Below are 14,939 nucleotides of genomic sequence, written 5' to 3'. Positions count from 1 at the left end.
GCACTCCAGGACAACTGGTTGGCTACTGTATTAAACAGGATGCTGGACCTAGATGGATCTCTGGCCTGATCCAGCAGAGTTCTTCTCTTACAGCATTCTGTACATTAAGTATTGGGCTGAATCCACATACCCGCTGAGCATCCCGGCGTTGCGCTAAATGGTCGCTAAACACCCGGAAGTGTAGCGTCTTTCTAGCGCAATTCGCTAGAAAGACACTACACTTCCGGGTGTTTAGCGAACATTTAGCGCAACGCCAGGATGCTCCGTGGGTGTGTGGATTCAGCCCTAGTCTCTCCACACAAATGGTGCACCTTTAAACCATTAATGTATCTCTTAGTATCACAGTGGCAAACTTTTGTTTACCTGCTGCTGTCCTGCACCTAACACTTTCACATAAAGACCTTAGCCGTGATGAGAACACTTCTCTTGCTGTTCTTGGCATACTTCTTTCTATTGCATCTTTCCTCCAAGGAACTAGTGGCTCTCTCTCCACCCCCACCCCTTGGGTCTCAGCAGCCCTGCAACGGAAGATAGATTGAGCTATAGTTACTGACTCAGTAAGCTGTAATGATACATTTGAACTTTGGCCTTGTCAATTCTATCTGACATTCACTCCCTACCCAGCAAGCAGTGCCATTGTATACACCTAGTTGGCAGCCCGGTATGGTATTAGCCACAACTGGAGAGATATTAAATCCTTATCAGAATTCTGCAAAATCATGGCATAAAGTTTCCAGGAAAGGGTGTAACCCTCCTCCATGGTGAATGCCAAGTGCTATAAAGACATGCAAAACAAAGTCTTTAACGTGCTTATAGATATCATCCCAAGAGACGCTGCCCACGAAATGAATGGGTTGTGGAGCTCACTTAGAGCAGAAGCTACTCTGTGAAGACGCTAATTATCACCATAATTAATTATAATTATCCTAATTGTTATACGTTTTCCCCAGTTCCTGGAAACATCTCATGCAACAATGAGACCTTCTTTAAAATTTGCCTCTGTGGGAAAACACATCAGATGGCTCCCAACAGGTCCTGCAATTGCTGGCTTTCAAAATGGCTGATTTATTACAGATCCAGTTTATTTCTTGTACCTAGGGTGGCCAGATCCCCTTACCCTCCTGGTGGGAGGGGGGACCCTCTCCTCTCTTCTCACATGCAGCAGGCCGATTTAAGCCCAAAACGCGGGAACAAGAGTGCACTTGTTTTATGCGCGCACTACTTCTTTTCAAGAGACGAGTGACACACACACACACACACACACAGGGATCCAGGTTGAGAAATTCCTGGAGATTTTGGGGTGGAGCCTGGAGAGGACAGGATTTGGGGAGGGGAAGGGCCTCAGTGGGGCATGATTCCATAGAGTTCACCCTTCAAAGCAGCCATTTTCTGTAGGGCAACTGATCTCTGTTGCCTGGAGATCAGTTGTAATTCCAGGAGATCTCCAGCTATCATCTGGAGACTGAAACAACAAGGCAGAACACTGCAATTGGCGGTAAATGATCCAAGAATCATACAACAAAGTAAAATGTAATGAAAGTCAGTAAATATGCAATTGCATATATTAAACACAGTAGTCATGCAATAAGCTCAAGCTAGTAGGCTAGAAAGCTGTGAAACAATGAAACACAAAAGGTGCAGGCACGCCGCTCCTGAAAACTGAAAAAAGTCCAAACAGTGAAAAGTCCACTCAAATAATTCCATGAAGTAATAAGTCAAGTGAGTTCATCTGTCAAAATAGCTTTGGAAATTCACAGTAAGTGAAAAGTCTCTTTCCTTCTTCAGCATACATATGCAATGTGAAGAGAAATGTGGGAATGTGTACTCTCCCGCTCAACAACCTGGGCCGGCTGTTGCCAGTTATTTCATGCACGCACACCTCCTCAGGGGCAGAATCCAACGTCACCTACAATCACATAAAATTAACATAGGTAGTAAAAAGCTCAGTGCATATAGAGCAAAAACAAGTTGGAAGACCTCACATTGACTTGCCAATGCAGTTAAACAGTCAAAAAAAACTTAGCAATGTAGTTAAACAGTCAATAAACCTCCCCGTAATTAACAGAGGAAAGAATCAGGTGGTGGCTGAGCACTACCCGTTCCCAGACACCCACATTATAAAGGGCAAATTGGCAATCTCCCAAAAGGAGAAATGCCCAAATAGTACATCTTTTAAAGAGACAGGCTCTGCTATATAGTGTATACATCAGTGTATGTCCCAAAGTTACAAAAAACAAAAATCAAACTTACCGAAAGCGAGACAAATTCATTTCAAGTTTCAGCCTTTTTGGTTTTAAAGAACACAGATGGTGTATCCAGAAACTCCTTTTGAAGGAGAATTTTCTGCAGAGACCGATAAGGAACCTGTTGACCCAAGAAGAGAGCCATAAATTTAAAATCATCTTCTCAGTGATTCAACCGCAGGAAATGATCAACTAGTGGGGCTTCCATTTTGCCCATTCTGATGCGTTACATGTGTTCTAGTAGCCTAGTTTTTAAGGACCTGACAGTACTCCCCACATAAATGTACAGATAATTAAATATACCACGCCTTGGGTTTGACACGTGACAAAATCCTTAAGGTTGACAATGATATTGTGAGCGCCTGGTATAGGAATGTTAGTACTAGTAATAGCCAAAGGGCAAACATGGCAATGGCTGCACCTAAATAATCCAACAGGGTGGGTGCTGATTTGTCTTGCCACCCCAAAGTCTGAATGTACCATAACATCTTTCAAATTTCTGGTATGCCTGAAGCCAATCAAGGGGGGGGCAACTCACAGCCCTTGATGTCACTAACTATATCAATCAATCAATCAATCAATCAATCAATCAATCAGTCACCTTTATTTGCATTAGAAATAATAATAGTCTACAATCAGAGATAGGGACCATCAGAGACAGAGATAGGCAGAAGCATAAGCATAAACAAGCAATTAGTAACAGGTAATAATAAATTAATAAACATTCAGCAATCAGGTGCAGCTATATGCTTGGATTTAACTTTATACACTTCTGCTAGAAATTTTGCAACACTTAAAGTAACACAAGGTAAACTAAAATTCCTCCTTTAGTAGAATCACTAACTATAAACCAATGTCTGTTGATTATGTGTCTAATCCTGTGGAACAATGGAGTAAAATCCAAAGCCCACCTTAAGCAGCTGTCACAGTCTCTTTCTTTCTTATCAAACAGCTTGTCCCTGGGTACTGCAGAAGCTCGTTGTAGAGCTCTGTTAAGGGCCTGCTGAGGATATCCCCTATTGAAGAACGCCTGCATCAAGCATTTAGAGTCCCTACTATAATCCAAATCATACGAGGAATTACGTTTAATGCGAAGTAACTGGCTGAATGGTATGTTCTGTTTTAGGGACCTGGGGTGATGGGAAGTGTAACGCAAATAAGAGTTACGGTCTGTCCCTTTGCAAAAAGATCTGATGGCCAAAGTATTGCCGCCTGTCTTAAAGACAACTACGTCTAAAAAACTTAAACTAGACGTGCTACAAGTCCACGTGAATCTAATGTTCTCAAGTATAGAGTTCATCCACTCGCCAAGCCTTTCAAGGACATCGCCCTGCCTGATTATCAAAAAAATGTCATCAATATAACGACAATAATAAAAATAAGGTCAAAAAAAGGATTGGAGGGGGCATGGCATCGACTTCTGAGAAGATGGATGCCTGAGAGCTGAGCTCTGTCCCACCCTGCTCCAAATTCCTCTAAAATCCACATCTTAACTTAATGAAAATCACCCCCAGACATGGGGAAGCACAATGAGAAGATTAAGAAGCAAAATGGCACTGTTAGGCACACTGGGGGCAGCAGCGCACCCCATGGCAACGCCTCGAGTCTGATAGTAAAACTGCTCTGGAAAACGAAAATAATTTTTCTCCACGACAAGATCAAACAACTGTAAAAGAAAATCTGTGGAGAGCTCCTGGTTGACGCGAGCCCTTAAAGTTAACTCGACTACCCTCCATATGAATGAATTCATAGCACAAAAATTCTCTCCTTGCCTTCTGCAGTCCACCCTTCTTCTTATTATATATTGTTTTTCAAGTGGATAAAGGAGCACAGAAAGAAAGGGGGGTACAAAAGTTACAATAAAAAGAAAATTAAATAAACATTACAAAGATTATCAAAATACAATAACCATATAACATTTGAATTATAGTTTTCAGGTATGTAACACAACCATACTCAGTCAGGAGTGTTTCCTCTCTCCATCCTGATAACCCTCATACTGAGATCACTATAAAATATTTAGCATTATATATTAAAATACTTTTACAACAACTTATCTATACTTTATGATTGCTGGTTCAGAAAAAATAAACAATACATTCTAAAGTATTTCCAAAAGGTATGATAATAAACTTATCTTATATCTAAGACTGATTATATCTAGGATATTATCTTTAAAAGTTTTTTTAATGCTGATTATTTTATATTGATCAAATTAAGTACCATCTATATCTATACTCTATAAAAGCAAACATTTCTATAACCACTGCAAATCAGAACTCATAGCAGAATTAACAGAATTAATCTGATTTTAATTTTAATTTTAATCTGTTTTTTGGAATTAATCAGAATTAAACAAAAATAACCTCTCTGACGAAGAGAGCTGTGGCTCTCGAAAGCTTACGCTACAATAAAGTTGGCTAGTCTTAAAGGTGCTACTGGACTCTAGGGAAGGGAGGTGTGGGGGTTGTGGTGGCAGCATCAGCAAGTAGCACAGGAGCAGATTTGTGTGAATACCATATCTCTTGTTCCTTTACCATATGCTGCTACCACAGCAGCCAGAGCGTGCTTCTAAGTATTAAGGATGAATTCCAGCCATTTTATCACAGTGATTTTATCTCATCACGTGTAAACTTAGTTCCTCCTCTTAGAAGGGGTAAAGACTTCCTTATGTGCGTTATCATGCAATAAAAGTGACAGACAATCTGGCCATTATATAACAAATGCAACACAACTAACTCCTCTGGATCTAGGACTTGATGCTTGCCTGGCAGGGGAGGAAACAGGGAAGACAACCACTAACAACATTTCCACACATCTTACCTGCCTGTGGAACATCACGTGAAAGACCTGGAAGACAGCATCTTCTTGTGCGAAATCGCGCCAGGAAGACGTGATTTTGCGCAAAGCTCCCGGATAACAGCATCTTCCTGGCACAATTTCACATGAGAAGACGTTGACTTCTGGGTCTTTTGCACAATGTTCTGCAGGCAAGTAAGACATGCGGAAACGGCCTGAGTTTGGCCATTTCTACATGGGTTCTACATGTACAAGCACTAAGTCCTTTCTGACCCATGGAGGGACATCATATCATGACATTTTCTTGGCAGACTTTTTGTTACGGGGTGGTTTGCAATCGCCTTCCCCAGTCATCTACACTTTACCCGGAGGAAACTGGGTATTCGTTTTACCGACCTCGGAAGGACGGAAGGCTGAGTCAACCTTCAGCTGGCTACCTGAATCTGGCTTCCGCCAGGATCGAACTCAGGTTGTGAGCAGAGCTTGGACTGCAGTACTGTAGCTTACCACTCTGCCCCACGGGGCTCTACATGGGTTATCAGCTCTGAATTCAGTGCTTTGGGAAGCAATTTTAATCTTCCCCACAGCATCATGGTGCATTCATGCACCTCCAGGGTAGGGTTGTCAGCACAAGTCTGGCAACCAGTGGCTGAATCCACATACCTCCGCGCATCCCAGTATTGCACTAAATGTTCGCTAAACACCCGGAAGTATAGCGTCTTTCTAGCACGGTTCAGAAATCGCGCTTGAAAGACGCTATACTTCCAGGTGTTTAGCGAACATTTAGCGCAACACCGGGACTCGCGGCGGTAATGTGGATTCAGCCAGCAATGGAATGATGTTGTTGGCGATGCTCTGATGTCACTCCCCAGAGACTAGAAACTATGTCAGTGCATTGCTGGGGATGCACTATCGTTTGGGCAAGACTCAGTGGTCACAAGGAGTCGAGGGGGTGACATAAGCATGTTGGGACTCTGTTGGGATGCTGTCCACCCACCCCCATTTTCCCTCTATTTTTCTCCCACCATCCCGCTGAGCAGCAAGGCACCCCCTGCTACCAGCAGGGAACCTTGTAACCCTGCCGTCCTACTCCAGGGGGTTCCCCAGCTTGTCTTAAACCTGCTTTGCTACTAAGTTTTGAGAAACAATGCAGTAAACACTGGGTGGCTGCTATGTGGATGGGAAAATTCAGACTTTTCTAGCCTCCATGGCAACCATATGATCCCCTGCTATGGGGGGCTTTTAACTTCCTTAAAAATCACTACAATTTTGCTATTACGAACAATAAACAGTAGTACCAATAGGTGTAGCAGGCTCTCTGAATTCTCAGCTTCGTAGAAATATAAGGCAAAAGGCATGTGTTTGCAAGGACAGGGGCTAGAGGTTTCGTTTTTTTAAAAAAATGAAAGATGGGAATTCAGAGAACCTGCTACACCTATCGTTACAATGGTATATCAATATAACAATATTCTAGTGATAGTTTTTAAAAAATTGCAATATCCCTGGTGGTCTAGGGGAGCAGAGTGGCCATTCTGGGGGACTGGGACAGGGAAATTACAGGGAAACCCACCATATGGAAGGCCCATTGATGTTGATGGCTGGGCATGACCAGAGAGCCCTGAGCTGAAGGGATCATGTCCTTTGGTTCTTAGGCTGAGGGTCACAGCCTTGAGTTGGCAAGAGAGAGACTTGCTCTGTATTCAGAAGATGCCTGACAGCAAGGCAGACTATGGAAGCTCCAGAAGCAAGGGTTAGACAGGAGCTGGAGACCAGTTCTGGTCTCCCAATAGGCACTGAGTTCAGGGTTACAGTTGAGGTGTAGCTGGGTTAAGGCACATAGAAGCATACTGGCTATGCAAAGTAGTTGAACCAGCAGATCTCTCTGTTTAGCCCAAGGCTTAAATAACCTGCAGAGACTGAAGCATCACCCATCCCTTTGTTTCATTCAGCCAGGGCTTGATTGTGTCCCAGTCCTGTGAAACACTACATGTTAAAGTGCCCCTGAGCTGCTGTATCTTGTGCAGCCCGACTGGAAAGTCAGCTTCAGTAAATTTACGGGACATGGGCCAAAATGGCCCCTGCAGGTGCCATTATTGTGTCACATGGGATGTGGCATTTACATAACTGTCCCTGGTCCCGTGTTATTAGACCTCAACAAGGAGTTCACTTCTCCAGTTTTTCTGCATCCCTCTCCTCAGTATTAAGAACCCCTTTTGCCAGTTTGGCCTCCTGGAATGGAAACCATTCCTTTTTTGTCTCTTTAAAGAGTCTTCATAAGTTCAGAACTGCAGACTTTTCCTGGCCACCATCCTTGTACTTTGGCATGTATGGGCTAACTTAGGCTTTGATGTGGGTGCAAAATGACCATACTAAGCATACATTCATAAAAATAAAATTGTAACATTACCTGAAATTGAAAACTGTTACCTATGAAAAGGGAAAATTTGCTCCTTAGACATTTGGCAAATTCTCTGGGCAGTAACTGATTCATACTTCTGTACAGCACCTTGCACACACCATTAGCAACAGTCCCCAGTGACAATGGGCAAGTGCTATATTTTCCTCTGGAAAAGGAAGATGGGCTACACCAGAGATTTCCTATAACAGAGTTGGAAATCTCTTTGGGGGAAAATGCACTTTCAAGGTACACTTTAGAAAGTCAGTTTATCTGGTTCCAGCTTAGGTTATTCCACTGATACCCTTTGTTAGTCAACCTTTTCTATTCCTAGATTGGTAATTGCTAAACACCTGCACACCATTTCACCAACCAAAAACAACACAGAAACATCCAGGAATAAAATCTGCCAACAACCCTGATTTATTAGAAGAGCAAGATAACATCTGCCGTTGTTTTTTCTTTAAGAAATCACCACAGGAGCAATTTTTTCATCTTTCTTCTCTCTCTCTCTGCTCAGCTTCTGCTGCTCCTTGTGTCCTTTGTAGGGACGTTCTTCAGCACATCCACTCTGGGTAGTCCAGCAGCTGCTTCCCTTCCACTGCCAGATGGTTCAGACTTGGCAGCATGGGGATGGGCCTTCAAGGCCCCCATAGATACATGACTATGCCTCAATAAGGGTCTCTGGGAGTGAGGATGGAGGATTAAAAAGGGCAGATTCCAGGGCTAAGAATATACTAAGGTGACAGAAATACTCTAAAAAGTTCTTTCTTGGGGCCACGCTTGGTTCTCTCCCTTCTTGGGGAAAGGGGAGGGACATTCCTCTAGGCAGCAGCAACAGCTTCGCTGCTGGCCGGCTCAGCCGAATGTTTGGCCAGCTCCTTGGCCATGGCCTCCTTCAAGAATGCTTGCACATCAGTGGGGCTGACGGTGGATTCCTGGTTATTTTGGCTCAGGCTCTCCATCTCCTTCGACATGTGATCATACACGTCCATCAGCAACGTCTTCATCAGCCCCCTGGCCTTGGTCTCCATGCGTACCTTTGGCATGTTCCTCAGGATCTTGGCAGCAAAGAGACGAGGAGAAGAGATGCTCAACACCGTCCTGCTCCCCACCTTATTGGCCTGGCGCCTCTTCTGCTTTTTAGGCTGGAGCCTCCTCCCCTTCTTTCTGGCCTGTTGACGCTTCTTCTGGGGCTTCTTCTTCTTCGGCCTCCTGGTTTTCCTTGTGCCTTGGAGCTTGGCAGCCATGTTGTTCTCTTCTCTCTCCAAGGCCCTGCCTTTGAATGTCACTGGAATTTTGCTGTCATGGGCAGTTATAGGTAGTTGCATGCAAATGATGGCACTACAGCGAGCGTCCCTATTGGGTGGCTCCTGCCTTCATTGCAGCCAAGGAACCATTGTTACACTGGCCTGACTATGACCTGTTCCCGGCCAGTTGTGAAGCTTGACTGTATTGCAATTCACGGGCTCTTGGCAGAGGACAATTGCTCAAAAAGAAAGCTTTGAAAGCCACCATCGTCATTAGCATATCTTAAGAAAGAGAACACTTCCTTCAACTTAAATGTGGCCATCATGCCCAGGATTTGACTTCTCGCACTCCAATGCAGTTTGATATGGCAATTAATTTGAAATACTCATGTCTGTGCAAAAAGGTGTTTCAGCATAGGTTCAGAGTTTTCTCAAGCAACCCAAGAATGATTTCCCCAAAGTAAACTTGCACATTTTAGGTCATCCTTTGCTCCCAATGCTACAAATAATTCAATTTGTGTTTGTTATAGTGTCACAGAATTTTTTTTTTAAATTTTATATATTTATACCCCACTGTTCTCCCCCATGAAGATGCAAAAGAGCTTCCAATATTCTACCCTTCTTTCCTTCATTTTCAAAATACATGAGCTGTTTTTACATTGAAAATGTCCTAGATGGTACAGAATACTAAAATATAAAACTGACAGTTTAAAAACACATATAATAAAAAAAAAATATTTATTTTGAAAATTTATATGCAACTTCTCTAGAGATAGGATTGCGAGCATAAGGCTTGCAACCAGCAGGAAACTTACTGGTGTGGGGCCTCGCTGGCAATTAAATGTCACTGGCATCATGCTGATTTCACTGCCCGTGCCCCTGGAAGTGATGCCAGAACACTTTAGCATTTGGGAAAATTCTATGGTTTAACCATAGAGTTCTGCCCAAATGCTAGAGCAACCCCCAGCAACATCCTGACGTCATGGACCATTTTTCTCCTGCCTGCCAGTTCAGCAGTGGTAGGAAGTACTTGCTGGGGATCCCCTGCCTGTCCAGAGACCTTCTTGAAGCAGCTAATAACTGCAAAAAAAGTAACAAACTGTCACAAATAAAATAAAACACCACAAATCAAAATGTTTAAAACTTAAGAGGAATATAATCCTTAATATGGTATCAAGAAAGGGACAATTAGGTTGCTTATGTGGCATCTCTGCAAAGTCCCTTCTATAGTTATCATGCTGACATTGGGAAAGTTATGCCACAAATACTCACAGATCCTTCCTTTTCTCACAAATGGAGCAGAGTGGCCATCATCTTAATGAATGGAGAGGTAGATATCAGGTAAGTAGGTCCCTAAGGAATCATCAGATCTCAGAAGCTAAGCAGAGTCGGTCTTGGTTAGTAATTGGATGGGAGACCTCCAAAGAAGACAAGGGTTGCAGAGGCAGGCAATGACAAACCACCTCTGTTAGTCTCTTGCCATGATAACCCAACCAAAGGTTACCATAAGTCAACTATGACTTGAGAGCAAGATTTCATTCATTCAAAGAATGGAACAGCTAGACTGTATTCCTAGGATGTGAAGCAACCTATCAGTTTTGTCCAGGTCTAGAGTGATCTTTAGCATAAAAAGTCTGAAATTCCATTCCATTAACAGATTGCAAAAGGTGAAAACCAACAACAACTCCATAGACGGAAGGCAGTTATGAAAAATCTCTCTCATAAATCCCTGGTGGGATAGAGTGACACTAGACCCCTAAAACAGAAATGTTATGATAAATAAGATAGCAGGTTCTCATCATCCCAAATCCTTAAACTCATCAGGTGGTACTTAATGATGTCCTAGTGAGGCCCAGTGATTAGGAATGCTAACTCTAGGTTAGGAAATTCCTGGAGATTTTAGGGTGGTGCCTGGGGAGTGGAGGGAGCTCAACGGGGATGAAAGACCATAGACTTCCTCCCTTAAAGCTGCCATTTCTTCCAGGGTCCCTGGTCTCTATAGTCCGGAGATCAGCTGGCAGAACTCCAGGCAACACCTTGAGCTTAGTAACCATGTCAGGGATGTCATGAGAGAAATTGGTTATGTCTGGGGTTGCCAGCCTACTGGTGGGGCCCGAAGTTCTCTTGGAATTATAACTGATCTCCAGAAGTCAGTTCCCCAGGAGGAAATGACAACTTTAGAGAGCCGACTCCACAGCATCAGATTTGTGTTATACTCCTCCCCATCCAAATTCTGCCCTCCTCAGGCACCACCCATGAATCTCCAGAAAATTCTCAAGCTGGAGATGGTAATTCTAGTTATGTCACACTGAATAGCAGTATTAATATTAGTATTCCCACCACTAAATATTGTACCACATGTAGCTAAAATCCTTGTCAGTTGCTATCATCATGTGCACTGGGCGGCTACCTCAGCACATGATTAGAGAGCATGAGAACCACAATCTTCCCAATATGGACAGTCACCAGAGGGAGTCTGGGGGGAGGGGCAATGTGTTACATAATTTCTAGGGGAAAACCCAGACATAATGTCATCATGACACTTTAGGAATGACTAGAAACTGTGTTACCCTCAGGCTGCTATGGAGAATTTCCTCCACTGTGGCACTTGTTTGCACGATCGCTAACATTTCTGTGTGACTCAGGACTCCTTGAAAAAAAATTGGACTTGCACATGCAGAAATGCCTAGTGGCAGAGAAAATAAATATCACAGCAGAGGAAAACCTCTGCAGTGGCCAGAGAGAAGTGAGAGGCGAATAAAGTCATAGGATCCAAACCATGGAGATAAATTGTCGAAGGCTTTCACGGCCGGAGAACGATGGTTGTTGTGGGTTTTCCGGGCTGTATTGCCGTGGTCTTGGCATTGTAGTGGTCGTGGTCATGACACTGAGAGATCTCTGTCTTTTGGTGCTACATCTCTGAAGATGCCAGCCACAGCTGCTGGCGAAACGTCAGGAACTACAATGCCAAGACCATGGCAATACAGCCCGGAAAACCCACAACAACCATCATGGAGATAAACTTAGTGTTCAATGTAAACAGAGCTGCTGGTGCCAGATAATCACTTCCCATCTCCAATTTATATATGCAGTAGTTACCAAGAGCAGGCATGCACAGATGTTTTACAATGGAAATAACGTGTTATGAAGTACTTTGGGACACTCAAGTGCAAGTTTTTATGTGTGGTCCTCAATTCATGTGCAGAGTGTCTCTTGCTTGCCACACATGCATGCCGCTTTCACATGAGCTCTTTTTCTGTGATTGCATCTGCAATTGAGTACAAATGCCACCGGGAGGGCAGAGCACCAATTCAGCTCCATTCTCGCAGTGAGAACTCTCAGGGATGGACACTGCAGAGCAAGTACTGAAGGCTCCTCTGACTTGCCAATTTGCATTTATTTAAAGTGTGAGAAAGTGTCAAGATCTGCATTTCAATTAATAGAAGGTAATGGAAGGTGAGGGAAACTGGGGATCTGGCAGTTGTAAATAGAGAATTTCATTGTCAAAGATTAAGTAGAGGGGTAGCAAAGAAAGGCATAGACACTCCAGAACTATTTCTTTATAGAAATGTAATGCAACAATTTGCACCAATTTGAAACCACGTTGTTATCAGAAGGGAAAAATGGAAAATGTTCGCATATCACAATAATTTTTTAAAAAATGAGCAAGGAATACTTTTAGCAGTTGGGGAGGCACTGATATAGAAGCATGAATATACTCATGCTGAGCAAATGGAAGTGTGACTGTGCAAGTGAGTGCATGAGAAGTTGGAGGGGGAATATGTGAAATGAGGTGAACTTGAGCATCCCTAGGTAATTCATAATGTGTATTTCAGCCCTTAGAAGATGTCATATATTCATAACATGTCATACCGCTACCAGTCATCCAGGGGGAAATGATGTGCTTCTAATCATACTATGTGTCCTTTCTTGGTTTAATTAGCATCAAGAGATGTTGCAGGGCATGATGCTGGGTGGGGGTCAAAACAGTGCTGAGAAAGCTGAGGGGTAGGGGAAATGGCAATTAATCAGTGCTTAACAATGCAATCCTAAATAGTTATGGGCGTCTACGCCTATTGAAGTCAATAGGGTAGAAGGGTGTAACTCTGTTTATGACTGCATTGTTCATTACAAAAAATGGGAGATTCCTACATTACATCCGCGTGCAACGCATTCTCTCCCACTCAGAAATTACCCTCCAATACTGCAGAACAACGCAGCTACTCACTGGAAGCTACTTGTAACACACAATGTGGTTACTGTGTAGTGAGAGGAACGCCCATGTGCAGCGTTTTCAGTCTTGGTTCTTAAAGCAAAAATTATCCTTGACTCTAATTTATTGAAATCCACACCACCAACTTTTTGTTTGTTTGTTCCGTAGTGCGATGAGGTGGGGCTTAAGACCACCTGGATGTTACACTTCCCTCAGCTTTTCAGCCTGTTGAAACAAATGCTTCTTTTTCTGTAGCAAGACATTCTAGAGATTAAACCTGCCCTGAATTTTTTGCTTCTTCAATAATTTAGCCATATTCCCAGATTTTGGAAGAGGTGAGGCCGGAAAGAAAAGTTGCTTACCTGTTGCTCTTTGAATGGTCGTCTGCGCATTCACACCGGTACGTTTTGCTCCTGCACAGTTCACAATCTCAGATACTTCTACGGCTAAAAAAAGGTGCAAACATCCCCTCTTCCTCCAGCACAGAGAGGCACCATGCATGCTCAAGGGGGAGGAGTTGCACCTCTCCCGCTCAGTTCCTTATCATGTTTTGCAAACTCCACTTGATACTTCTCTGATTTTTGTCACACAGCTACTTTCTTTGCTTTATGAGTGGACTTTTTCGAGGGGGGGCTGTTCCCCTAGGGCTCTTCTTGACCTTCTTCCCTCTGCTCATCCATTGCCATTGCCGCATCATTTAAAAAATGCTGTGGTAACTTGGGGGAAACTACCATCTACAGATGGCCACAACCATCATCTGTGCCTTGGAGAGGCCCCATAATACAGATGCCTGTGAGCACTGCCTGAAATTCACTCTGCAAACTAGGTATAACAGGCAGCTCACCTCCATCTCTTTCTTTGGGAGCAGGCACCTTTAGACAGGAAAGAAGCAAAAGGCCCAGGGAGAAATGATTACAGAGCAGATGAGAATTATGTTGGTCAATAAGGGGTTAAGCGATAAGGCCAGCTGTATTGCAGCCTCAGTTAGTTCCAGGCAATCTAGACAAAAACTGCTTGCATGTTTTCACTTACATCTCAAGAAAAAAATTAGACACAAAGAAAACTGGGGGATTCCGCACACGTTGGATAATGCACTTTCAATGCACTTTAGCTATCATTTGGAAGTGGATTTTTTGTTTCACACTCGAAAAATTCAGTTCCAAATGATCTCTAAAGAGGATTGCAAGTGCATTATCCAATGTGTGCAGAATCAGCCAGTGAGAGATATAGTATATTTCTGGGAGAGCAATGTCCCATATTCCCCCCTACAACTATGGACCCAAGTGCCAGAACAAGACCAAACATGTGTGGCTTTCAAGCTTAGCAAGAGATCCCAGATAGGAAGATGCACAGTACAATTCTAGGCAGAGTGAAACCCTTCTAAATCCATTCACACCAATTAAACCCTTCTAAATCCATTCATGTTAACTGGCTTAGAAAGGATTGACTCTGCTTAAAATTGCACTGACAGCTACCACCTAGGAGATCCTGCTCTGAACTACAACATACCTGTTCAGAGGCTGTTGTATGAACAAGTGAAGCTGGGGGTCTCCCATATACACAGTTCTATGTGCAGTCATTTCCTTACAATACAGTTACTAGATCTTAACTGTGACAGGTTAGCAACTCAAGCTCCTTGCTAGGTTTCACGGTACAAATGGTAGCTTTTCCTCAGCAGCCCTAAGAGAGTCCAGGAAAAGTTATTCCCTTTATCTGAATACATACATCTCAGGACTTTTTCAGTACAGAAGGAATTCCATCATCTCTTCTGCCACCACTGTGGGCTCATTGTGAAGTTAATTTTGTGTCCTCAACTATGAGATTAAAATTAAAAGATGCTGACAGGGTCTGATCTAACTATAGTACAAACACATGCTGTGTAACTTGGAGCTCAATGTGGAGCTGGTAAAGAATGAGAACATTTCAAAGATGCCTTGTTAATTTGCTGAAATTATATTCTGCTTTGTGGGGAATGGTTTTGATTTTCTTCTGCACGAAGCTGTCTTCTACTGAGTCAAAACACAGGTCTCTACTCTTTC

General features: G+C 43.1%; 1 protein-coding gene across 1 annotated transcript; it reads right to left on the bottom strand.

Moving 5' to 3' along the window:
• Nucleotides 1-8,261: 8,261 nt before the first annotated feature.
• LOC129327680 (uncharacterized) lies at nt 8,262-8,687 on the bottom strand. Its single transcript, XM_054976433.1, has one exon. It carries the CDS (start codon nt 8,685-8,687, stop codon nt 8,262-8,264), a length of 426 nt encoding a protein of 141 aa, XP_054832408.1.
• Nucleotides 8,688-14,939: the final 6,252 nt, after the last annotated feature.

The sequence above is a fragment of the Eublepharis macularius genome, chromosome 4 (assembly GCF_028583425.1).
Source record: "Eublepharis macularius isolate TG4126 chromosome 4, MPM_Emac_v1.0, whole genome shotgun sequence".
Classification (NCBI taxonomy): Eukaryota; Metazoa; Chordata; class Lepidosauria; order Squamata; family Eublepharidae; genus Eublepharis; species Eublepharis macularius.
The sequence above is the reverse complement of the archived record's forward strand: the minus strand, read 5'-3'. Positions and strand labels throughout refer to the sequence as shown.

What these genes read in the sequence shown, in the direction of transcription:
- LOC129327680 (XM_054976433.1), bottom strand. Translation starts at nt 8,687, where the DNA reads ATGGCTGCCAAGCTCCAAGGCACAAGGAAAACCAGGAGGCCGAAGAAG.